The following is a 24,765-nucleotide window of genomic DNA, read 5'->3' as shown; positions in this document are numbered from 1 at the left end:
AACTCTAGACTTCCACTCGAGGCTGACGGCTTTGATCTTGATGGTAAAGCAAAAACTTGCACCGAAGAATGCGAGTGAGAATTGCTCAGCACACCTGATGCAGGACAGTACCTAAATAAGGGAAAAATCCTACACTCCTAATGGGATTAAAGACTATAGGAACTCGTAGGGCTGAATCTAAAGGCTCGAGGCACCTACGAGAACCACTAATGTTGATTTATTGTGAATTTATTTTGCGGACAGCAGCAATATCAAGGCTTAAAACAGCAATAAGAGATGGAAAATAAAAATTAGCAATTAAATAAACCTTGCACAAAGTACTCAACAGTTGGAAGACCTTTCGGGTAACTAGTTAAAGGCAAAATTAGGCTAAAATGGGGTTTTAGGCATGAGACCAAGTAAAATAATTAAACAGTTCCAAAAACCGTTAAATTAAACCTTATTTTGATGAGAAATCAGCAATAATCCAATGAAAAACAGTAATAAATTTCTGCAGCAACAAAACGGGGTCAAATCGGTCCAATTTAGGCCAAATGGGGTATTTTGGTAATTTGGAAATATCTGTAATTTTGGAATATAGGGCTGGTGGTTAGTAGGGTATGATCTAAAAGATGAAAAGAAAACCAATTTGAGGCCTAGGGTTCAGTTTTGATGGCCGTTGCACCATCAATTTTCAAGAAAACGTGTTCTAGGGTTGAAAAGGATGTGAATTTTCAATTGGCTGCAAAAGGGATGCTGTGGCTAAGGTTTAGTCCCAAATAAAGTCCTTCAAAGTTTTAAGATGAGATGCAAGAACACAAAAAATTGAAGAATTAATGACTTACTTGTTTATGTCTGATTTGAAAGGAGAATAGAAGTGAGAAGATGAGAGGGGATTGAGAAGAATGGCTCCAAGCCACCAAGAGGAGAAGAGAAGAGAAGAAGAAGTCTAAGCCACAATAGCTCTCAGAAAAAAAGTCAATTCTATTCAATATTCAAAAGTCCCTTACATTGCTTTCATAAGATGTATTTATAAGAAAAGAAACCCTAGAAGATAACTTAAAACCTAATTAACTAATCTCAACCATTCATCTAATCCAAAGTAAACTAAATATAGTTAAAAACTTACCTAAAATTGTAATCCCGTAATAGACGTATACCACTTCCCAAAACACTATTAACTTGCTCAAATCACATCCAGACCATATGATCTTGGACTCAGATAGGTAATTGAAAAATCTTTCTAATAATACCAAAAACACACCAAAGGGATGAGATTTGATGCCTAAAAAGTAGGCTACAAATAAAATGACGAAAATAAAAGATAAAAAAAAAGACGCCTATGTCTGTGGCCCATGCTAGAGTCTCTACCATCAATCCCGTCCACGTCTGCGCTTGTAAACCTTGAATTCACGCTCACTGTTGATGTCCCCATCAACACCTCTTTTCGGCCTTATAGCATAATGCACGACTCCACATCCTACTTCAAAAACTTGGCCAGAAATGCGAGATGCCCTGAAGAAGAAGCTATGGAGGATAACGCCAGAGATTTCTCCCCTGTTTGGATATGTGGATTTCAGAATCCAGGTTTTAGCTTGAAAGCAGTGTAAAATTCTGGATTTTACAATGGAAGTAGGTTGTAAATGTGGAGTAAGTAGGTTGCAGATGAAGGGTTTAAGTAAGCAATCCAGTTTTTAGAAATCTCTCTCCCCATCCTGAGATTTCTAAAACCTGGAAACAGGGGTGATCTCTTACTCTCTCGCTCGACGAAAAGAGGGGAGATAAATCAGAAAACGGCAGATAGTCTCCTTCTTCTCTTGTCTTCCATCCGTGATTTTGAGGGAATCCAAGATTCTAAAATCCGCGTATCCAAATGGCCCAGAGTTTCTTCCTTTTTCTGGGGACTCTCTTATCTCTGAAGCTGGTGGGCTCGAACGTCTCTTCTGCATTACAACCCAATACACCAATTCCTGGATCAAGACGAGCAACTTTACTCGCTCCGGGACTTACAAAGATGTCAATAGCAGAATGCTTCTCTCTTCATAGCCCATTCCGGCTTCACAACTTCTATCTATTGCTATGATCCTTCATATCTTGCTCCCAATAACATGGAAATTTTCTGCCCTTCAAGCTAATGATGGGAGCCCTCGCACCATCCACCACGAGGTTGACAAAATACCCTGGAACTTTTTTTTTTTGAATCGTAATACCCTGGAACTTAATATTCCATAATTCCATTTGAGTGAAGGTCGAGTTTTCTTCTTGGATCCACCGCTTCTTGATCTCATCGATGTTCGCTTCTAATGGTGGGATGATCTGCACCTCTTTATCAGCAATCTGGTGGACTTCCACTTCTGATTCCAACCCACTGGTGTGTAGAAGCCATACCTTCAAGGCTTCATAATCTCCATCAAACATCTCGGAAAGCTTCGTCCAAATATTCCTTATTGGCTGCGGTAGTGTCTTCAACGGTAATGGCTCTGACCATAGGGTTTCTTCAGCTAGGTTTTGAGAGGCTTCCTCAACCTCCATGTGATCAACTTCGCCACAGCCTCTTCCACCTCTTCTTCCCAATCAAGCTCTCGGATTTATGAGCTCTCCTCTGTTCTACCTACTGGCTCCACTGTTTGATCTCCGTTTCGCGACTGATCCTTTGGTTTTCTACATCCTTGCTCAATGTTCCTATCCAAGTTAGACCATATTTTCTTACAGATTAGACATTCCAGTCTACTCTTAAAGTTGATGAAATAACACTTTGAACATTTCCAATTGCGATACTTTCCTTTCTTCTTTTGGCCACATTATCTAGTTTTCTTTCTCTTATATTCTTCTGAATCTGGCACCACTAGGAATGGGGATCAATTTTCCACCATCGATATTATTTTTTTGCGATGCCATCCATGCTGTATAGCTCAGAATGTTGGGCCACCAAGAAGCAGCATGTGCATAAGATGAGTGTAGTGGAGATGCGAATGCTTAGATTGATGTGCGGCCACCAATGAAGCACGGATACGGGTACGGGGTGTGGGTACGACACGATACGGGTACGGGGTGTGGGTACGACACGATACGGGTACGTGGATACGTAATTTAAAAAAAAGAGGATACGGGTACTTTGGGGGTACGCTGAATATAATATATTTTTATATTTTATTATATATTTATAAAAATTAAATGGGTGTCCCATGTGATGAGAAGGGGCACATTTATCATTTCCTGTTTCGATATCCACTCTCTCCTTGCTTGTCTTTTAGTATTTAATGGGCTTGTGAGAGCTTTTTTGGGAACTGTAGTAACCTGTGGATAGCCTTTTAAATACTAAAAGACAAGCTAGTAGAGCATGATATTTATACATTGGAGTGTTATCATTTCCATATTTATATATTATATATATATATATATTGATATATTCACCCCCTTTGTTAATTGGGACAACCCCTCTATTGTAAATTTGAAATTTTGGATTTAATTCGAACCGGGTACGCACCCAAGCACACCCGATACGTACCCAAACCCCCAAACTGGATTTTCGTTTTGTTTGTTGTTTGGGTGCGTACCCGGTACGCACCCAAAGAGTACACAAGAGCACCCGCACCCGATTCGCACCCGACACGGGTGCGTGGGCCTCCGGAGAGTACCTGTGCTTCTTAGGCGGCCACACATGGCTAGATAGAATTAAAAATGAAGACATTTGTAAAAAAGTGGGGGTGGCTCCAATTGAGGAGAAGATGAGAGAGCACCGCTTAAGATGGTTTGGACATATCCAACGTAGGCAGTTGGATGCTTCGGTGAGAAGAGACGACTCGTGCCAAATTGATGGAGTAAAAATAGGTAGGGGCAGACCGAAAACAACTTGGGTAGAAACAGTGAACCCAATTAGAACCAGGATTAGAGCCGGGTAGATTCCTTTTACCTTCATGAATTTTTTCTAAAGGATTCATTTAGCTGACCCCAACTAGTTTGGGACAAAGGCTTTGTTGAGTTGAGATATTATTTTTTTGCGAGTGGTGTGAATCATGTGCCATGGTGTCAATAAGAGATGCAGGTGTGGTAATCGGAAGGAAATAGAAAATTGTGCTTGGATACTCCACACCATGTTGGTAATGCAGAGTCATTCAATAAAACACAAGTGTACACCTCACCGTGCGAGTCTCACTTGAAGATTTGAATATCAGGCACGATCAATGATTCAATGATATGTCAGTAGGGGACTAGCGTGTTGAGAGTGGGCGTATTACATACCACTTATGTGAGCGTATTTCTTTCCTTGCTATGTAAACCTACTACACACACACACACACACACACACATATATATATATATATATATATTGATTTTCATGTGGGAGACGGTTACACAACTCTCTCATCCTTTCTCCTCCAACTTGTTCTACTCTCTTCTCTTCTTCTACCATGGAAGATAGGATACCTCTAACATAGCAAAACACTAAGAACCCACCATCTCACATTATGGAGTTATCTATTGAATTAGTCATAGCTTTTAATTGCATGTTCCTTATCTGGTAATCACAACCATTACATATATAGATAAATCTAATAAACAAGTTAACTTTCATAACTATTGTTGAGTACGGTTCTATATGTGCGCAAGCCCCTTTAGGGGTATTTATCTCCCTCTCTCTCTCTATGTATTCACGCATATACATATATATATATATATATATATATATATATATATATATATATATATATTGTGCGTGAGAGACAGACTCTCTCATTCACTTCTTCATCTAAACTCTTCTCTCTTCTCTCTTCTCTCCTCTTCATCTTCATCTTCAATGTAAGGTTTATCATGGTATCAGAGCGAGAAGATCAAAGATTGAAGGTACCTAACCATAACTCTAAACCTCCAACCCTAAAACCATAACCAAATCAGCTCTCATCCTAATCGTATGCCCTAACGCTAACCCTAACCCTAACCCCAATCGACCCACACCGTATTTGCACCCCTCCCTTTCACTCTTCCTCATTGCCCTATCGCGAATACCCATCTCCTTTCATATACCGCAACCCCTCCACCCTGTTCACACCCCTCCCCTTCTCATCTACCATTTCCACAACACCCATTCTCTACTTTCACTATTTAAAATCTAACCGTAGATTTTTCCTCTATAGAAATCAGTCCCTAACCGCTTCCCTCTCTCTGTTTTTCATGTTCTAAACAACTATTTGGTGGTTTCTATCATCTTGTGATCGGTTCCAGGCGATTGTTTTTCTCATGATGGTAGTGTATGCTTGTGGTGTTGGTGCCTCTTTTTTTTTATCCCGGAACCATGTGGTATCGTATGCAACGACATTTGTTGATGTTGGTTGATGGTGGTTTATTCGTGGTTTGATGGTGATCGGTTGTAAGTGGTACTTATTGTTGTTTTGGTGTTATTTGGTGGTGGCTTTACTTGTGGTGTTGTGATTGTTGGTGATTTCTGGTGATATAAGTGCACGGAGTATTGTTGGATGTGCACTTGTGAGTATGTGTGGCTGATAATTGTGTTGGTGGATCTATGTGGACTTATTCAGGTTATTGTGGTGGCAGAGTGATTTGTGGGTGACCATTGTTGTTTGTTAGTTCCTTTGCCGCAAGATTCATTGTGAATATTCGAAATGGCTACGCCGTCCACATCGTCTATAGTCTCTAGTTCCTTCCCTGTCACTTCTATAACGCCCATTAAACTTGATGGATCAAACTATCCTGCATGGAGTCGATATATTCAGCTTTTCTACATGGACAGAGAAAGTTGAGTTTTATTACATTGGATCAACCAAATCCTAAGGATTCCTCCTACGACTAGTGGAGTCAGGAGGATGCCCTTCTTCAGTCACTCTTATGTCAGAGTTTGGAGCCCAAGATAGCTAGTCATATGTTGTTTCTGGCTACATCTTCTGCAGTTTGGTTACGTGCAGAGACTCTATTCGGGGACTAACAATCTCACTCGGATCTGTGATGTTTACACTGATTTCTTGAGAGTGAAGCGGGGCGAGAGATCAGTTTCTGAGTACTATTCTGATTTCATCAGCCTATGTGAGCAGCTAGATATCTATCATCCTCCATCCACCGATCTTGCCGTGTAGCAAAGCAGAAAAATGAGCTACGTGTTCTTCGATTTTCGGATGGACTTGGTCGTATTTTTTGCTTATTCGTCAGCAGATATTAGATCTAGATTTGGTACTTTACCAGACATGGACGAAGTCTTCTCTCACGTTCAGTGGTTCAGTGAGCATCGCACGTTGATGCTCATGGTGATACTATTGGTGAGCAATATGCCCTTGCTGTTTCGTCTGGCTACAGTCGAGGCACTCGGGGTCATAGTCGTGGTCGCAGAGGTCATGGTCGTGGTTTTGGCCGTGATTCAGGGGGAGGCCGTAGCACTGGTGGTTATGGAGTCCGTTATTATTCCCATTGTGATATGGAGGGTTATACTGTTGATTTCTGTTATGATTTACATCCATAGTTGTGACCCTCTAGAGGCGCGCATTGTGTTTCCGAGACTCCCGCTCCTATCTCTATTGATTCTTTCGGCACCTTAGTGGTCTCTTGCACTGAATACGAGTCTCTTCTACGCCTACAAGAAAAGGGAAACAGGCAAATGCCACTCTTACGACAGAAGGCAGCACTCCATCCTGCTCTCTTAGTCATTCCATTTAATGGTTCATTGACTTTGGAGCCTCACATCACATGACTGGTAACAGTAGCCTCCTTAGCCCCTTTAAGCCTAACTCTTCCTCTCCATTGGTTACTTTGGCTAATGGGGCAAAGTGCCCTATTTCTGGTACCGGGAACACATCTGTAAGTTCTCATTTATGTCTTTCTTCTGTTTTATGTGTACCTAGTTTCCCCTGTAATCTTCTTTCTGTTAGTCAACTTACTCGTCGTCTTAACTGTTCGATGACATTCTTTCTGTTGACTTACCAACTTCTCCAAAAGCTTAAGCTGTTGGAGAAAGGCGTTATTTATCTCTTATACTTTAACACTCCCCCACATGTGTGGCCCACTTGGCAAACACGTGGCAAATGTGGTCCCATCTTGGGCCGACCATCGCATGTGGATTTTTGCTATCCGGGAGGTTTAAACTCGAGACCTTTGGCTCTGATACCATGTTGACGTACCAACTTCTCCAAAAGCTTAAGCTATTGGAGAAAGGCGTTATTTATCTTTTATACTTTAACACTTACCCTCTTATTGTTCTTTTCAGGATCTGGCGACTGGGGAGGAGGATTGGTTCAGATCATGAAGTGGATGGAGTCTACTACCTTAACGGTGATATTGCACCTACCGCACCGAGTACTTTTGTTGATTTATTCATGTATCACTGCCGCCTTGGTCACCCTCGAGCTGATCGTATGCAGTATTCTTCAGTTGTGTCTGGTCCGGTTAGTCAATTTCAGTGAGTCTTGTCAGTATGGAAAACACCATTGTGTTTCCTATAAGTCACGTCCAGTTAGTCGTGTCCTACTTCCGTTTGAGTTGGTTCATTATGACGTTTGGGGTCAATGTAGGACTCCTATATTTGGGGGTCGGTATTTCATTATTTTTGTGGATGATTATTCAAGAATGACTTGGTTATATGTAACAAAATATCATTATGACGTTTTTAATATATTTCACTCTTTCCATGCTGAAATCAGTATTCCAGTTCTATTAAATGCTTGCGCACAGATAATGCATGTGAATATTTCTCTGTTTCTAATAGTTTTTATCTAGTCGTGGTATTATTCATCAGTCGTCTTGTGCCTTACCTCTCAGCAAAATGGTGTTGCAGATAGGACAATTCGATATCTTGTGGATATAGCTAGTAGTCTTCTTTATCAGATGCATGTTCCTAAATCATATTAGGCCGAATGCATTCTCACATCCTGTTTTCTAGTGAATCGTCTTCCATCAATCGTTCTCGAGAATCAGTCGCCTTTCTCTGTCTTACATCCCTCTAGGAATCCATTTCCCTTACTTCCTAGAGTTTTTAGTTGCATGTGTTTTGTTCACGATCTTACTCCTGGACTAGATAGATTGGAACCTCGAGCGATTAAATGTGTTTTTTTGGGCTATTCTCGTACTCAAAAGGGCTACAGATGTTATAGTCCTCAACTTCGTCGTGCTTATGTGTATGTTGATGTTTCATTCTTTGAGAATAAGCCCAACCATTTTTAACTAGGTTCTTGATCCTGAAGTTCCGCTGCCATTTCCTGTCCCAGTACGACAATACCTGTCTCAGTACCTATTTCATCACCCTTCGATCAACCCAAACCTCTGCAGGTTTATTCTGGTCGTCGTCAACAATTTGAGTGTCAAGATGCCGTTTCATGTCCTCTAGCCCCCCTCACAGCTCGCTGGATCACCGGCTGCTCCTGAGGTAAGTGATTCTCCTGTTAAATCTCCATCGCATCTCGTACAGGATCTCGTACCACTCATCATCCTATTTTTGATGTGGTTTCTTATGCTTGTGTATCACCATCTTACAATTCATTTTTATCATCTCTATCTTTGGTTTCTATTCCTTACTCCGTTGTCGAGGCTTTGGCTAATCCATGTTGGCGAGCAGTTATGGATGGAGAGATGGGGGCTATGAAGGAGAATCACACATGGAAGTTGGTCCCTCTTCCACCAGGGGATCGAAATACCTACTGGATGGGACAATAGAAAGACTGAAGGCTCGATTGGTTGTAAAGGGGTATACACAAACATATGTATTGATTACACGAGCACGTTCTCTCCTGTGCCCAAGATTCCTTCCATCGGAGTTTTGATATCCCTTGTAGTCACAGGTCGTGGCCTCTCTACCAGTTAGATGTCAAGAATGCACGGTCTTAAGCAATCTCCTCGTGCTTGGTTTGGAAGAATTAGTGAGGCAATGATACGATTTAGAATGAAACAATGTGTTGTAGAACATTCAGTGTTCATCCGTCAGGGAAAAGATGGTAGGATCTTTCCGATTGTTGATGTTGATGATATCATAATTACAGGGAGTGACAGTGTAGGTATACAAAGGCTGAGGGACTTTCTTTAGAAGGAATTTGGCTCTAAAGATCTTGGTCGTCTGAGATATTTTCTAGGGATAGAGGTAGCATATTCACGTGGAGGGCTATCTCTATCACAAAGAAAGTTCTCACTAGATATATTAGAGGAGATTGGTCTTCTGGGAGCAAAGCTTGCCGAGACTGCCATGGACCCAAATGTCAAGCTTTCACCCGATCAAGGCGAGTTACTAGAGGATCCAGGCAGATACATATGTTTAGTTGGGAGGTTGATTTACCTCACTGTCACTCGGCCGGATATCGCTTATGTGGTTGGCGTGGTTAGTCAGTATATGAGCGCATCACGTACATCTCACTGGTCGGCAATTATTCAAATAGTGAAACATCTGAAGAAAGCTCCTGGTAAAGGACTCCTCTTTAGAAAACATAATCACACAAGGATTGAGGGATATTCAGATGCAGACTGAGCAGGATCTCCTGCAGACAGGAGGTCTACAAATGGCTATTGTACATTTGTTGGAGGTAACTTAGGGTGCGTTTGGATTACAGGAATCAGGAATCGGTATTGCCATTACATTCCAGTCCTATTCCAATTCCATCTTCAAACGGAATGGCAATTCCGATTCTATTGTTTGGGTAAACATTTGAATTCATAAGGGAATGACACAACATTGTCTTCTTTGTCCAACGAAACCCTAATCAATTTATGCTTTCCCTGATACGAAGTCCCCCTGTTTTAAGCTCGACTCTACCCGAGATAAATACATGCTCCACTTTCTCGATTTCAACATGGGCAGGGGCTCCCAATACACCACTATCATCTACTCCCTTGCCAAACACGCGGATCCCTGATGAATCCAAGAAGAACCAGACACTACTCTAAAATGAAATTTGTTAGGGTTCTATGATGAAGAGAGGTTTTAGGTAATAGAGGGTAAAGTGGTGGCTTTTTGTTTTTTGTATATATATATATATATATATATATATATATATATATATATAGAGAGAGAGAGAGAGAGAGAGAGAGAGAGAGAGAGAGATGAGCTTTTTTTTTTTGAGAGAGAGACAAATGCGATTATATTTTGGAAGAGACACCCAAGGAATCAGAATACCACGTCTAAGGGCGGGTAACGAATACCTCAAAAAATTCCGACGTTTTCTCCGCCCTGTTTCCCCATTCCGTTACCATTGGTGGAACCAAACACTTGAATCACAGACTAAAGAATCAGATTCCAATCCTTGTTTCCAATACCCGTGATCCAAACGCTCCCTTAGTGTCTTGGAAAAGCAAGAAACAGGAAGTTGTATCAAGGTCAAGTGCAGAAGCTGAGTACAGAGCCATGGCTTATACAAGTTGCGAGTTGACCTGGTTGACGTCATTCATGTCAGAGATTGGGCTTCCCTACTCGTCACCTGCGTCGCTCCACTGTGACAAGTCCGCCATTTATATAGCCATGAATCCGGTCTTTCATGAGCGGACAAAACATATAGATGTGGATTGTCACTTTATTCGTCATCGGATCCGAGAAGGAGAGATTTGCATTGTATTTACAAGTTCAAATGATCAAATAGCGGACATGTTTACAAAACCATTGAGCAGGGCTAGATTGAGCGATTTATGTAACAAGCTGGGAATGAGTGATATACATACTCCAGCTTGAGGGGGGAGTGTTGAGTACGGTTCTATATGTGCGCAAGCCCCTTTAGGGGTATTTATGTCTTTCTCTCTATGTATTCACGCATATATATATATATATATATATATATATATATATATATATATATATATATATTGTGTGTGTGAGAGACAGACTCTCTCTTTCAGTTCTCCATCTAAACTCTTCTCTCATCTTCATCTTCAATGCAGGGTCTAACAAGTATAAATGTGTATATCAGCGTAAAATGACTGTAATGCCGCATACAAAGTGAATAGAAAGTAGTACTAGTTGCTTTAGCCTCTTGAATAAAAGAATTTTTGTGATTTGTTTTATAATCTAATGCTAACTTTTACAGTTTGTGCTCATACCTCTTGGACTAGAGGGTTCTTGCTTTTTGGAAGTCAAAAGTAACAGTCAAAACCAGTTTGTTGTTCTGGATTATAAATATTTTTGAAGTGTTATCAAACCACCTCTTCATGTGATGAAGTTTGTGGCTCGAGTTCTTGTTTTTGTGAAGATTGCATCTTAGCCTTTGTATCACAATACTTGGGGTGTAATGATCGGTTGCATTCCTAAAAAATATTACACTATTCACACTATTGAATTTATGAAGTTTCCTCCAATATATAATATTTTTAGGGGACTGATACCTGCACGGCCGTGTTTTGATAATAGGACGAACTCGCCTTGTTTTACATTTTTTAACCAGCTGTCAAATGCTATTACAATTCCCAACAAAGCACTCAGCAGAAAAACAAAGTGAGTCGTCCCAATATCAAAACATGGTCTTGTGGATATCACTAGCCTACATTTAATATTTAAATGTTCTCAGACTTTTATTTTGACTTTTTAATTTTTTCGGGAGATGATCACAAGTGATCAGCATTTGGATTGGAACTTAATAGAATTAACATATTTTTATATTATGTTTTATAGGCTGGAAAAGGCGGGGACTTAACACATGATGAGACAACCATCATTGCCGGCGCCCTTGAATTGACTGAAAAGACTGCTAAAGATGCCATGACCCCCATATCGAAAGCGTTTTCTCTTGATCTGGATGGCATTCTTGATGAGTGAGTCTTTCTGTCTTCTATTAATAGGAAGACTAAACATACATTCTTTAATTATTCTAGTCATCTTCTCCTGAAGTGATTTTTTTCCTTTTTCAGGCAGACATTAAATTCAATTATGACGAAAGGTCATAGTAGAGTTCCTGTTTATGTAGGAAATCCAAGTAATATAATTGGACTCATCCTGGTAAGTAAATGTCTGTTTATGAACATGACTTTCTATTTGATTTACAATTTAATTACCTTCTTGTGTTAATAGAAAATATACATTATCAAAATACCTTCCAGTATTACCTGATGCTGGTAATGATAGAATCTGTTTCACTGGTAAAAAAGGAAGACTACAAAGATAAAAAATGTGGTTCTGATCCTGCTAAGCTATGGCTGAAGTCATATAAAATCTCTCCTCTCCCAGATGTAATATTATCTATGCTCGCCAATGGCTGTTCATAATCCATGATTAGCGGCCATGCCTGACCATTTAGTTAAGCTACCATATAACAAACACTTACATTTTCAAGGTCAATCTTCACTGGAAAACCAAGACATAAAATGGGTAATTATAGTGACGGAAGAATACTTCATAAAAATCGGAGAATGCATATGCTACGGTTTAAGAGTCTGGAGACTTGGAACATTAGGTGATATGAATGCTTACTATAATTCACATAGTTTTCGATGGAGGATCTAGAATGATTGGTGGTGATCCTTTATTGTTTCTGTTGAACAGTTCAGCAAGAATAGGAGATGAAAATGGATGTTTCGATTTTTCATGAACGAGAACCCTTTGTTTTCCTTTTTCTCTGTATTGGTTGTGATGCTCTATCTTATTTTCTAGAAATTAGTGCTTGGGATCCTTGATTCCCAGTCCAGTTTCCAACATCACCAACGGAGTTCCTTGGAAGGTTATACATGGAAATGTGTAAGCAGCTACCTTCCGTGGCACTTTTTCCAAGGAGAAATGTATGCTAGTTTGTGAGGACGCGTTGGAAGGGCATTCTTGCAGGTAGTTGCTTGATTTATGAGTTGGTGCTTGAAGCATTTATAAACGGTTTAGAAACTTTATGAGTTGGTGCTTATAGCATCTATTAAATGTGTAGAAACTTGAAGCCTGACTGACACTCACTGAGAGAAATGGGGCCAACTGCTTGATAAAGTTTTAAGAGTTTAGAAGGCTCATGATACAATCTAATTCACAAAGCTTGAGTACTCGATGGAATTTTTTTAACCAGTACTTGTTATAGATTCCATTGATTTTTTTGAATATCTGATCTTGACTTTTGGTTTTAGAAAAAGAGAAAAAGGAATTGCCCTGTAGCTTTATCAGAGTCTTGATTGAGTCAAGTCAACTTGACAAGATTTTTGGTAATTGATCTAGCTACTAAACTTTGGTTTTGACTAATTATGTTTTCATCTTTCCCGATATCAATGTAATTGATATTTTCTGGCAAAGTATGCTCTATATAAACCAATGTTCAAAATCTCGGATTCTGAGAGATCAGTCTCTCGGTTTCCAGGTATGACATAGTCTATTCATTGTAAAACTAGCTGATTTTATTATAAAAAAAAAATGGTGTAGTCAATGGTTAGCTCAGCCTTGAACGTGGTACTTCAAACCAGTCAAACAATTGAGTGCACTCGACCAAGTTTGTAGTGTCTTAACGAGTTTTTGAAAATTGATGCATTTAATTGGGCATGAGTCTGGAGTCTGGACCCAATGGGAAACAGAGATTATCTATTAACCGTCAACCAAATGCATAAGCTTTAGTTGAATGTCCTAGCAAATCTGTTGGACATTTTCTTTGCCTTTTTTTTTGAAGTTTGTGTTTTTTTGTCAGATGTGGATTTGAACCCACGCCCTCTATCAGGATATTTTCTTTGCTTGCCTATGAGTTAATTGATTTTTTTTGCAGGTAAAAAGTCTATTAACTGTTGATCCTGAAGATGCTGTTCCTTTAAGAAAAATGACCATACGGAAAATTCCTCGGTAAGAAAATAGCTCTTCCACGCCTTAATGTTGAACATGTGCAAGCATCGCTGTGAAAACTTAAAACTATCTGGTTAATCCCTTGGAAGTGTTGTGTTTTTATTACTTGTCCATTAAATTTAGTTGTTGCGATGATATTAATGGATTGCATGCTTAGCTATTGCCATTGTATCTCCAAACTCTTTTGTTGTTTATCATTGTTTATTAAATTCGTTTCTTGCGATGATACTAATGGATAAGTGCTTCGGATGGAAAATATGTTTAGATAATGCCTAACCTTCGAACCAACGACAGGGTTTTGAACTTCAGATGTTGGAATATTTTCATACAATTACATGTGTTTTTTTAATGGTACAATTACATGCGTTATGTTTATTAAATGTGTTCCAAAGTGAATATTTGTATGAATGTTGTTACTTTTTATCTATGTTGCACGGATTCTTTGCCCCCATATGCCGAATCCATGTCAACACGTTTCGACACACGAATCGGACATGGATTCACGTGGGACACATCCGGATTCTTGTTGTAGCCGTGTCCCACACGAATCCTGTTTTTTCATGCGGGTCTGACACTTCGTTGTCTCTTTTAAAATGTGAATCCGGCATATTTTCCCGTTAAACACATTTTCTTCTTAACTTTCTATTTATAAAAACACAAGCTGCCCTCCCTTAATAAAAACCCTAGTGTGTCAAACCTCCACCCTCGAACATCAATCACCTTTCCCCTTCTTCGACTCTATAAAAACCCTAACATCTCCCTCTACCCTCAATTTCCCTCAAAATTTTCATGAATATATATATATATATATATATATCTATGCGTGTGTGCGTGTGTTTAAATCTTTAATTTTATTTTATTGAATACAAATTACCGAATCCACGAATCCTACTTTTTGGGTTTTGCCGAGTCCGACACCTCGAATCTGTGTCAGATTTCAACACATGAATCCGAATCCATGTAATAAGACTTTTTATGCATCATTACATTGTTATGTTCCGAGCTAAACAAGCTATGCAGATTGCCAATCAATATTCTATACATGTAATTCCCTGAAAGTCGGCTGGAAGGGCTGGATCAAAGCTTACCTGAAATTTCCTAGTTGGATGGGAAGCTAGCTTTGGATGCTAGGTTCTTCTTGCTTCCCAAATTTACGGGAAGCGTGATTCCCATTGGGTTGTCACATGCTTCCTATTCTCTTAATTAAGAGTAGCTTCTTTTTTATGTGATTCTTCTAATTTCTTCTTTTGATAATGCCGAATGGGCGTATTAAAAAAGCGAGTGTATTAAAAAAAAGAGGGTATTAAAATTATTAAATTGTATAATTTTAATCAGCTGTGATGTCTTCTTCGGTACTTGTAATCCTTAACTACAGTAATCCTTCCTCCCTAACCCATATAACCCTCCTCTTTCTATACACTTTTTGTTCACTTCCAATAATGCTTCATATTGACTTTCAATGAAGATTTCCACACTTTTCTTCTTTACTTTCTTTAGAGCTTTTTACTTTTGCATTTTCTCTTTTCTAAATCCCACGCTTCCCACCTTTGCTTCCTGCATTGCTTCTCGCACTCGTTTCTCACTCTGACAAAATCATATCATAAATTTTTTTAAGTACGAGAGTATAATAGATCCTGGAAATTAGAGAAATAAAGTTGTCTAGAATAAAAATATTCTAATATTGGGACAACTAGACATGAAATTTTTATACTAATCAGTCTCAGGATGTACCTGCATTGCCATTTCATCCTCCTTCAATCCTTGAGGTAGAAATAACTTTAAAACTGTTAATCATCAGGAAATCCTACAGCTCACCATTTTTTAGTGCATTGCAGAATTCATCTACACTTTGTTTCTGTTAGAAGTACATGTATTAGCCTTAAGGGCATAGTAGTCATTTTGTATGTTCTCCTTCATATTAATACATTAGTGAGGGGGAGCTCCCACTCACAACATTCTTCTCCAATCTTCTTCTCTATTCCACACTTCAACATGGTATCAGAGCCCTAGGGTTACCCTAGGGACCCATTGAGGACCACCATGCTCCCATCTCCCTTCAACCCCAAAACCCTAACCTAATCTTCCTCACTAAACCTCCATCTTCTTCCTCCATCCCTCTCTAAAACCCTAACCTAAACTAAAACCCCTAACTCTCAGCCCCCTCTTCTACCTCCAGCCCCAACCCCACGTCCGTCCACCTCCCGCGACCCCACCCCTTGTTTTCCCGACACCCCATCCCCCCGTACCCCTCCCCAAGACCAACCCCTGGTCTTCTAGCCCCACCCCCTCCCCTCCGTCCACCTCCAGCGACCCCACCCCTGGTTTTTCCCTAAACCCATCCCGTAACCCCTCCGTAAGACCACCTTTCGGTCTTCCCGACCCTCCCGCCCCTTTTTCTTCCCCAACCCCACTCTCGTCGACCTCTCTGGTCCAACTCCCCGACTCCCATCACACCACTTCCCACCTACCCGACCCCTCTTCCACCTTCTAGACCCCCCGTAACAACCCTCCTTCCATCTTCCCGATCCCCTTACACCTCCCAATCCCCTCCCTCCTTCAGTAACACCCCTTTCCTCTCTCTCTCTCTCTATATATATATATTTCCCCCCTTCCTCATTTCCTTACTGCCACTTGTTCTTTCCCTAAGTTTTACTTCAATATGGTCTAAATCCTTGTTTTTTGGTGTTCATGCCCCTCTCCGCGGCTCTGACTCTTCTTTCGCGACCTTCAATGTCTTCGTCTTCTCTTATATTTCATCGGAGCCGTGTTCTCTCTTTTGGACTCGTCGAGTAGTTCTATTCCCTTTGTGCCATAGTTGTTTGTGGGGTTTCCTATTCATCTGTGTCTATGGATTCTCCCATCATTGAGGATCCCTCTCTTGGACAGGCTTTTACTAGTCCTACTCCTCCCCCCTATGGCTTCTTCCTCTAGTCGCTCTTCCTCGGGGGATGTTTCATGCCCTCCGATGACTACTGTACCATTAGATGGGTCCAATTATGTCAATTGGAAGGTCGTTGTTGAAACTTACCTCATTGCTTGACGTAAGATCTATATCATCCGTCGGGCTCCTCCCGCTTCCACTGATTCCTCCTATGAGAAGTGGGAGGAGGACGATGCTCTTGTCTGCACTCTCTTGTGGCAGAGCATGACCTCTTAGATTTCCGGCACCATGATGCATCTTCCGACCGCCAAGCGCATTTGGGATGAGACTGCAGTTCTCTTTTCTAGTGTAGACGATCTTGCTCGCATTTGTTCCACCTATTCTCAGTGGATGTATCTCCAACGTGGTGACGCCCCTCTTTCTGCGTACTACAGCCAGTTTGTCTCCCACTGTCAGCAGTTGGATGATCTCATGCCTCTCATGACCGACTTAGCGGTTGTTGCCCAGCAGCAAGACCATCTCCGTGTAGTACACTTTTTTGAGACGCTGGGTCTTGAGTTCCTTCTTCTCAGGCAGCAGATTTTTGGCTTTGGGACTATGCCCTCCTTCCAGGAGGTCTATTTATGGGCTCAACAGTGCATAGTTGGTTCTTCTCTATCCACTGTCTTTTGATAGCTCTGCGACGGCGGCCTATAGTACTGGCGACCGTGCTTCCCGTGGGGGGCACTTTTGGACGTGATCGTGGACGTGATTTTTGCCGTGCTGGTCGTGGCTCTGGCCGGGATTTTACTGGTGGATGGAGTACTAGTGGCCATCCTCATCCTTATTGCTCTCATTGCCGTCGGGAGGGACATTCTCCGGAGACATGCTATGTTCTGCATCCGGAGCGTCGTCCGCCCTCTGCTCCCCATCATGGCCGATCAACACCTCTCTGCCACGGATACCTCAGATTCAGTACCTTCTTCCTCTTCTGAGACCAGTCATGCCGCATCCCCTGATGGGGTTTTTCTTTCTCGCGCTGACTACGATGAGTTTCAACGCCTCAGGCTGACTAGTCACCCTCCAACTGCCAGCTTTGCCCAGGCATGTAGCTCTCCTGCTTCTCTTCTCACTAGCTCGAGCTCCTGGATCATTGATTCTGGAGCCTTGAACCACATGACAGGTACCTCTTTATCCCTTCGCACTTTTTGTCATCTCTCTCAGTTTATTACCCTTGCTGATGGGAGTGCCACTCCCATCTCTGGTATTGGTATTATCTCTCCTTGTCCTGGTCTTACGCTATTCTCTGTGCTATGTGTTCCCAAATCTCCTTTTAGCTTACTTTCAGTTAGTCAGCTTACTAAACATCTTAATTGCTCTATCTCATTTTATCCATCTTATTGTTTATTTCAGGATCTTTCGACTAAGAAGATGATTGGCTCGGGCCGTGAGGTGGATGGACTCTATTGTCTGGACTGTGGCCCTTCTCCCGCCATTTTGCATAGTTCCGTCGACGCCTATCAGTGGCACTGCCGCCTTGGTCATCCATGTCTTGAGCGTCTACGACGCACTTCTATTATTTCTTCCCCTGTTCAGACTGTTCAGTCATTTCAGTGCAAGGCCCGTGAACTTAGAAAACACCATCGTGTGTCATTTCCGTCTAGGCTTGTTAGTAGGGCCTCGCACCCTTTTGATATAGTGCACTCTGATGTATGGGGTCCCGCGAGGACTACCTCTATTTTTGGCTATAGATATTTTGTTGTCTTTATTGATGATTTTCTCACATGACTTGGGTTTATTTGCTTCGAGATTGGTCAGAAGTTTTCTCCACTTTTCGCACTTTTCATGCCGAGGTTACAAATCAGTTCCAATGTACTCTAAAATACTTGCGCACATATAACGCTAAGGAATATTTCTCCAAATCCAATGTTTTTCAGGATTTCCTTTCCACTCGTGGCATTGTCCACCAATCTTCCCGTGCTCACACCTCCCAACAAAATGGTGTCGCTGAACGGAAGATAAGATCCTTACTTGATGGGGCCCGTACTCTTCTTATTCAGATGCGTGTCCCCAAATCTTATTGGGGTGATGCTCTCCTCACTACATGCCACCTAGCCAACATGCTTCCTTCTTTGGTCCTTGCTGGCTCTTCTCCCTTTGCTATATTGTATCCTCATCATGACCCTTTCCCTCTCACCCCTAGGATTTTTGGTTGTGTGTGCTTTGTTCACAACCTTGGTTCAGGCGACCTTCGGGCTGAGCGATGCATCTTTCTTGGGTACTCACGGACTCAAAAAGGTTATCGCTATTATAGTTGCTTGCGTCGATCCCTTTGTCTCTGTCGATGTTACCTTCTTCGAGTCAGAGACTTATTTTGTCACTTCTCATGCGGATCGTCCCGCCATTCTTGACTCGGATATCCCTCTTCCTCGTGTAGTTCTCCCAGATTCTACTCCTCCTTTGCAGGTCCCTGAGCTGACCCCTGCGTGTGAGCCCTCTTCATCCTTACAGGCCCCTGCGGCAACCCTCCAGTTACTCGGAAGACCTATCAGCGCCGGCCGAAGCCTGGAGCCCCTCCTCCTCGGCCTACGCCATCTCTCTCTCAGCCGGAGATCACGTCATCCTCCTCTCAGGTACCTATTCTTCCCTTTCCTATAGTTACTCCAGATTCTCCCATTGCTTCTCGTACTCACTCTCACAGTACTGCTCATCCCATTTCCTCTGTTATTTCGTATGACTCTCTCACCCCTATGTTTCGAGGTTTTGTGTCTTCCTTGTCTTATGTTTCTTTGCCGTAGTCTTTGCCAGCTGCTCTTGATCATCAGGGTTGGCATGCGGCTATGAATCTTGAGATGGAGGCCCTCCAGGTCAATGATACATGGCATTTGGTTCTCCTTTCTCCTGGGGCTCGGCCAGTGGGTTGCTGCTAGGTTTATGCAGTGAAGCACTTACCTGATGGCACTATTGAGCGCCTTAAGGCGCGGTTGGTTGCCAAAGGTTATACACAAACTTTTGGCGTAGATTATAACGAGACCTTCTCTCCTATTGCCAAAATTCCTTCAGTTCGGGTTCTTATCTCTCTTGTCGTCCACTAAGGGTGGGATCTGCACCACTTAGATGTCAAGAATGCCTTTTTACATAGTGATCTTACTGAAGAGGTGCATATGGAGCAACCTCTTGGGTATGTTGCTCAGGGGAGATGTCCTCCTCAGTATGTCGGTTGAGGAGATCTATATATGGCCTCAAGCAGTCCCCTAGAGCTTGGTTTGGATGGTTTAGTGATGCTATCATGCGCTTTGGCATGAAGCAATGTGTCGTGAATCACTCTTGTCTTCAGTTATCACTTCGCTACTGGTTGTGTACTATTGATAGTATATGTTGATGACATTATCATTACAGGCAGTGATTCAGTGGGGATACAAAAGCTGAAGATCTTCTTGCAGAAAGAATTTTCAACCAAAGGCTTGGGTCCTCTTAGGTATTTTCTTGGCATCGAGGTTGCCTCTTCTACTAGAGGCATCTCCCTCTCATGGAGGAAATATGTGCTGGACCTTCTTGAGGAGACATGTCATCTCGAAGTGAAACCTACTTCTTCTCCCATGGACCCAAATGGGAAACTTCTTCCAGAAGAAGGTGAATTATTAGAGACCCTGGCAAATACAGGAGGCTAGTGGGTAAGCTCTTATATCTCACAGTCACTCATCCAGATATATCATTTGTTGTTGGTGTTGTCAGCCAATATATGAGCTCTCCACGTACTTCACATTGGGGAGTGATTCAGATTCTTCGCTACTTGAAAGGAGCGCCAGGTAAAGGCCTCATATTCAAGAAGTAAGGGCATATCAAGGTGGAAGGCTTCTGTGATGCAGATTGGGCAGGATATCCTGCAGACAGGTGATTCACCATTGGATATTGTACCTTTGCAGGAGGCAATTTAGTGTCATGGAGGAGTAAGAAACAAGACATAATTTCCAAGTCAAGTGCCGAAGCAGAGTACCGAGCCATGTCCCATACCTGTGGTGAGCTTATTTGGTTACGTTCTCTCCTATCAGAGATTGGTTTTCCTTCATCCTCTCCAGCTCAGCTTTATTGTGATAATAAAACTGCGATTTATATTACCACCAATCTTGTCTTTCATGAGAGAACCAAGCACATAGAGGTTGACTGTCACTTCATTCGCTAGAGAATACATAGAGGCGAGATTCATGTTTCATTCACTCGATCCGTGGACCAGCTTGCAGATGTTTTCACTAAGCCCTTAAGTAATGCTAAATTGAATGACAGTTGTAATAAGCTTGGAATGTATAATATAAACATTCCAGCTTGAGGGGAGTGTTAGAAGTAGATGTATTAGCCTTAAGGGCATAGTAGTCATTTTTTATGTTCTCCTTCGTATTAATACATTAGTTAGGGGGAGCTCCCTTTCACAACATTCTTCTCGAATCTTCTTCTCTATTCCACACTTCAATAGTTTCAAATAGGATTCAAGTTGAATGCAGAATTCATCTACACTTTGTTTCAAATAGGATTCAAGTTGATTGCAAAATTCATCTACACTGTTTGTTTGTTAGAAATGGGGATAAGGAAGAGACGGAGAAGAAGAAGAGTGAGGGAGAAGATGGTGAGATCCTCCACTAAGGAGCTCTCCCATGTAATGATGTACATATAGAGCCCAAAATAGGGCAACATAGTACAAATACTACTTATACACGTAATGACCAAAATGACCTTACACTCTTCAACACTCCCCCTCAAGGTGGAGTGTATATACTATGGAACTCTAGCTTGCTACAAAGACCATACAACAAAAAAGGTACAATAAACTCATACACACAGCCAGCTTGGTGTAACACTCTCCCTCAAGCTAGTGTGGTGAATACATAATGAAATACATAATAAAAAAAAGGATAGCAACGGCCACATTGAATAGAATGGCATGCTCAATGGCTACCAAAGATAACAGCTCCCCCAGAATCAGCACGACGATGAGAGCGATCACAACAGGGCCTCCCCCTGAATCAAAGCATGACGAACAAATCCGCATACCAATGAGCAATGGAGGTGCCTCGACAGGAAACAACAACGATCCTCGAACAAAATAAGCATGCCAAAGGCGCGAAGATGGTGAGATTCTCCACTAAGGAGCTCTCCCATGTAATGATGTATATATAGAGCCCAAAATAGGGCAACATAGTACAAAGACTACAATACCCTCACTTATACACGTAATGACCAAAATGACCTTACACTCTTCAACAGTTTCAAATAGGATTCAAGTTGATTCTTATGTAAGTATATAGTTTTTCACGGATCCAGGTTGAACAATAAAATTCGAATAATGACTTGATATGTTGGATGCTAAACTAGCATGTTTCACAGGGTGTTAGATTAGCCGAGTCTCTTGACTTGGCAACGATAGCTGAGGGAGACTCGCAGAATGTCATAGGTTGGCTGAAGGGTAGCAAATCATTCCCTTGGAGATTCACCGCTTGGATCGATGAGATTAGAGACCGGATTGGAGGAGCTGATGTTGTTTTTCAGCATGTCAAGAGGTCTGCTAATTTTGAGCCGGACGGCCTCGCTAGAGGCGGAGTGGGGAGGCAAGAGCTGGGGTTGTTTGATTCACCCTGATCTCTTTTGTATTGTGATACCCGTATTCCTGTATTTGTCCTTCTTGCCGACCCTCTCAGCCGGCCTTTTCTTATTCTGCACTTCTTGTTTTCTTTAATAATATCATACCATTCAAGAAAAAAACTAACATGTTCCACAGTGCCTCTAACACAACTTAGAACTGTCCCGTGTTTGGGGACCCCAGCTATCATATTTAACAAAATCTCACGTCATTATTTTTTTATTGGGTTGCTATTAGAAAATATGTAGCTGATTGTGATAGAATGATGGTCACTAACAGTTCCCACCAAAGTTATCAAACTGGAAAGCACTGAACAAAGTGACGCCGAGATAAAATTAAAACATGGAGCACTTTATAAAAGGCATAAAAGCATAGTAAGACCAAAACACAAATTACGGTGTGTGTACCATTTTTCATCCATTGTTTGTTCTGTTTTTACTTTTCAGCCATACCATTAGTCCATAATGCAATTCAGAAATGGGGAGATCCATTTATTATAATTTGTTTTTTGCTTTTATTTACCCAAGAACAATAAAGAACAAAAATGTGATATAATTGTAAGATATAACTCAAGTTAGCATTTAAATCTATTTTATTAAAATATGTTTTAATATAACTCACCTTTTGTTTCAGTTTCATGTTACAAAACAATTCACTACTGATGTAGAGTGGGATCAGTTGGAGTGAATTGGGTAGGAATAGTAAACTCGATGGAATCCAAGGAGAAATTATGAAGAAACTGATAAAGAGCTGAGTTGGATGCTAGGGGCATCAATAACAATTTTTAAGACTGATTTAAAAGCCCAATAATTTTCAAACAAGATTCAGATCGGTTCGTAGTTCTCAAAATATTAAATCCAATCCTCTAATTGAAGGATTTAAACAAATAGAACATCCACGAAATTCAAATCTAACCGTTGGATTCAAGATCAATATTGAAGCTTGAAAATTTGAAGAATGATGAAACAGTCCCAAAGTTGCCAGAAACAGAAATTCGAGAATGGGGAGAATTGAGAGGATTAAGATGGGAGAGTTTATGAAATAAGACTGAAGTTTAATGGAAATGATAGAGAAGTTAACTTACTAGGGCATCACACCATTGGAGTCCTAGGCCATGACACCAAGATCCAAAGGAGGATATCACATACAAGAGCAAACTTTGCAAGGGAAAATCTTTATACATATTCCATATAAAAAAGCTTGGCCAGAGGCCTACATGTATAGAGCTCATGTCATGATTCTATTGGCTTATCTTAGCTTGCATATGTCCTAATTATGAAACAAAATCCCACCCTGATCTTTGGGCTGCCACCTATCCTAGACTTTTAATTATGATCCAGAACTGAAATGGAAACTAACTTAAGACTGTCCACTTAATTAAAAACAGCAATAAACTGAAATAGAAACTAGTCCTATATGATTTGACTTACTAGACTTGGCTAACTCAATTAGGAAACTTTCTTGTAATTTACTAATTTTGTTCCCCAGAGATACTAACATGGACTCTTAACAAAAACAAACAAAAGCCAACCTTGTGACTAACACAGATGCGCATTCCTCTCCCCACCCTCAAATCTACAAAACCCAAAAGAGAGAAAAATAACCCTTTTGCCAGTTTGACCAAAGCCAAATTTGTCAAAAAGACTAATTCACCCCTCCCTTCTCTTGACTCTTCGCATGGAATTCTAGTAAGGGGTGAAATTATCACATAGGCCTCACTTTATAATGAATTTACTTAACTCGACTTGGCTCTTCTCCTCTTGTCGTGGATGGTCCCCATCGTTTCTCCTCTTGAAGAAACTCAACCTTGTCGAGTTAGGATTCGAAGTGGCCTCATTGCCTTCAGTTTGCATAATATTCCCCACAAGTAGTACTTGCTCTTGACTTCTTGTGGCGCTGACAATACTTGAGAGGAGTATATGAGGAATTTGATTTTCCCAACTGCAACCATCAATGCTAGATCTCCCTGATTACGTAGCATTAGAGAACAAACTCCACAAGTCTTGGGTATTGCCGGCAAGCAAGTACAACCCTGTATTGTCTTTAGTTGGTCCAAATGAGTGAATCGCCTTTGGCCATACTAGTTGGCTTGCAACCATGGTTTGAAATTTCGGTTTCGGCACATATTTCGGACCTAGCCGAAATCCTGAAATTTTGTTCGAAATTTGGTAAAGAGGCGCGAAATGTCGGTTTTTTCGGCAGAAATTTCAGTAATTTCGGCTGAAATTATTTTTTTTTTTGAAATTTAGCCAAAATTACCGAAATTTCGGCCAAAATTTGGTACGTTTCTGGCATTTCCGATTTCAGCCATTTCGGTGTCGGTCTCCACCGAAATCCGAAATTTCGGATTTCGGTTGAAATTTAATACCATGCTTGCAACTCGAACAACCCAGATAAATTTTGACATGACCTGGACTCTTTCACACACTTTTGCACAGGCATTATAAGACAAGTATGCCTTGAATATCCCATATCTTCATCACATTCAATGGAATTGTCATTTATTCCAGCATTAATTGTAAAAATGCTCGAAGCGAAGGTTCTTGCCTGCAATCAGTTTGAGCTTCTTTTATTTCCTTGATATGTGCT

General features: G+C 41.1%; 1 protein-coding gene across 3 annotated transcripts in view; it reads left to right on the top strand.

Moving 5' to 3' along the window:
• Nucleotides 1-24,765, top strand: part of LOC143875609 (methyltransferase, putative (DUF21)) — a 55,924-nt gene that overhangs the window by 6,050 nt on the left and 25,109 nt on the right. For all 3 annotated transcript variants that reach the window (XM_077377217.1, XM_077377219.1, XM_077377218.1), the window contains exons 6-8: nucleotides 11,561-11,700; nucleotides 11,797-11,884; nucleotides 13,611-13,684. In XM_077377217.1, coding sequence (XP_077233332.1) covers nucleotides 11,561-11,700; nucleotides 11,797-11,884; nucleotides 13,611-13,684 — 302 coding nt within the window. The remainder of the gene's footprint in view (nucleotides 1-11,560; nucleotides 11,701-11,796; nucleotides 11,885-13,610; nucleotides 13,685-24,765) is intronic.

This window comes from Tasmannia lanceolata, unplaced genomic scaffold (assembly GCF_043159265.1).
Source record: "Tasmannia lanceolata isolate RefF3 unplaced genomic scaffold, GAP_Taslan_0.1 ptg000004l, whole genome shotgun sequence".
Classification (NCBI taxonomy): Eukaryota; Viridiplantae; Streptophyta; class Magnoliopsida; order Canellales; family Winteraceae; genus Tasmannia; species Tasmannia lanceolata.
This window is presented reverse-complemented; position numbering and strand designations above follow the sequence as displayed.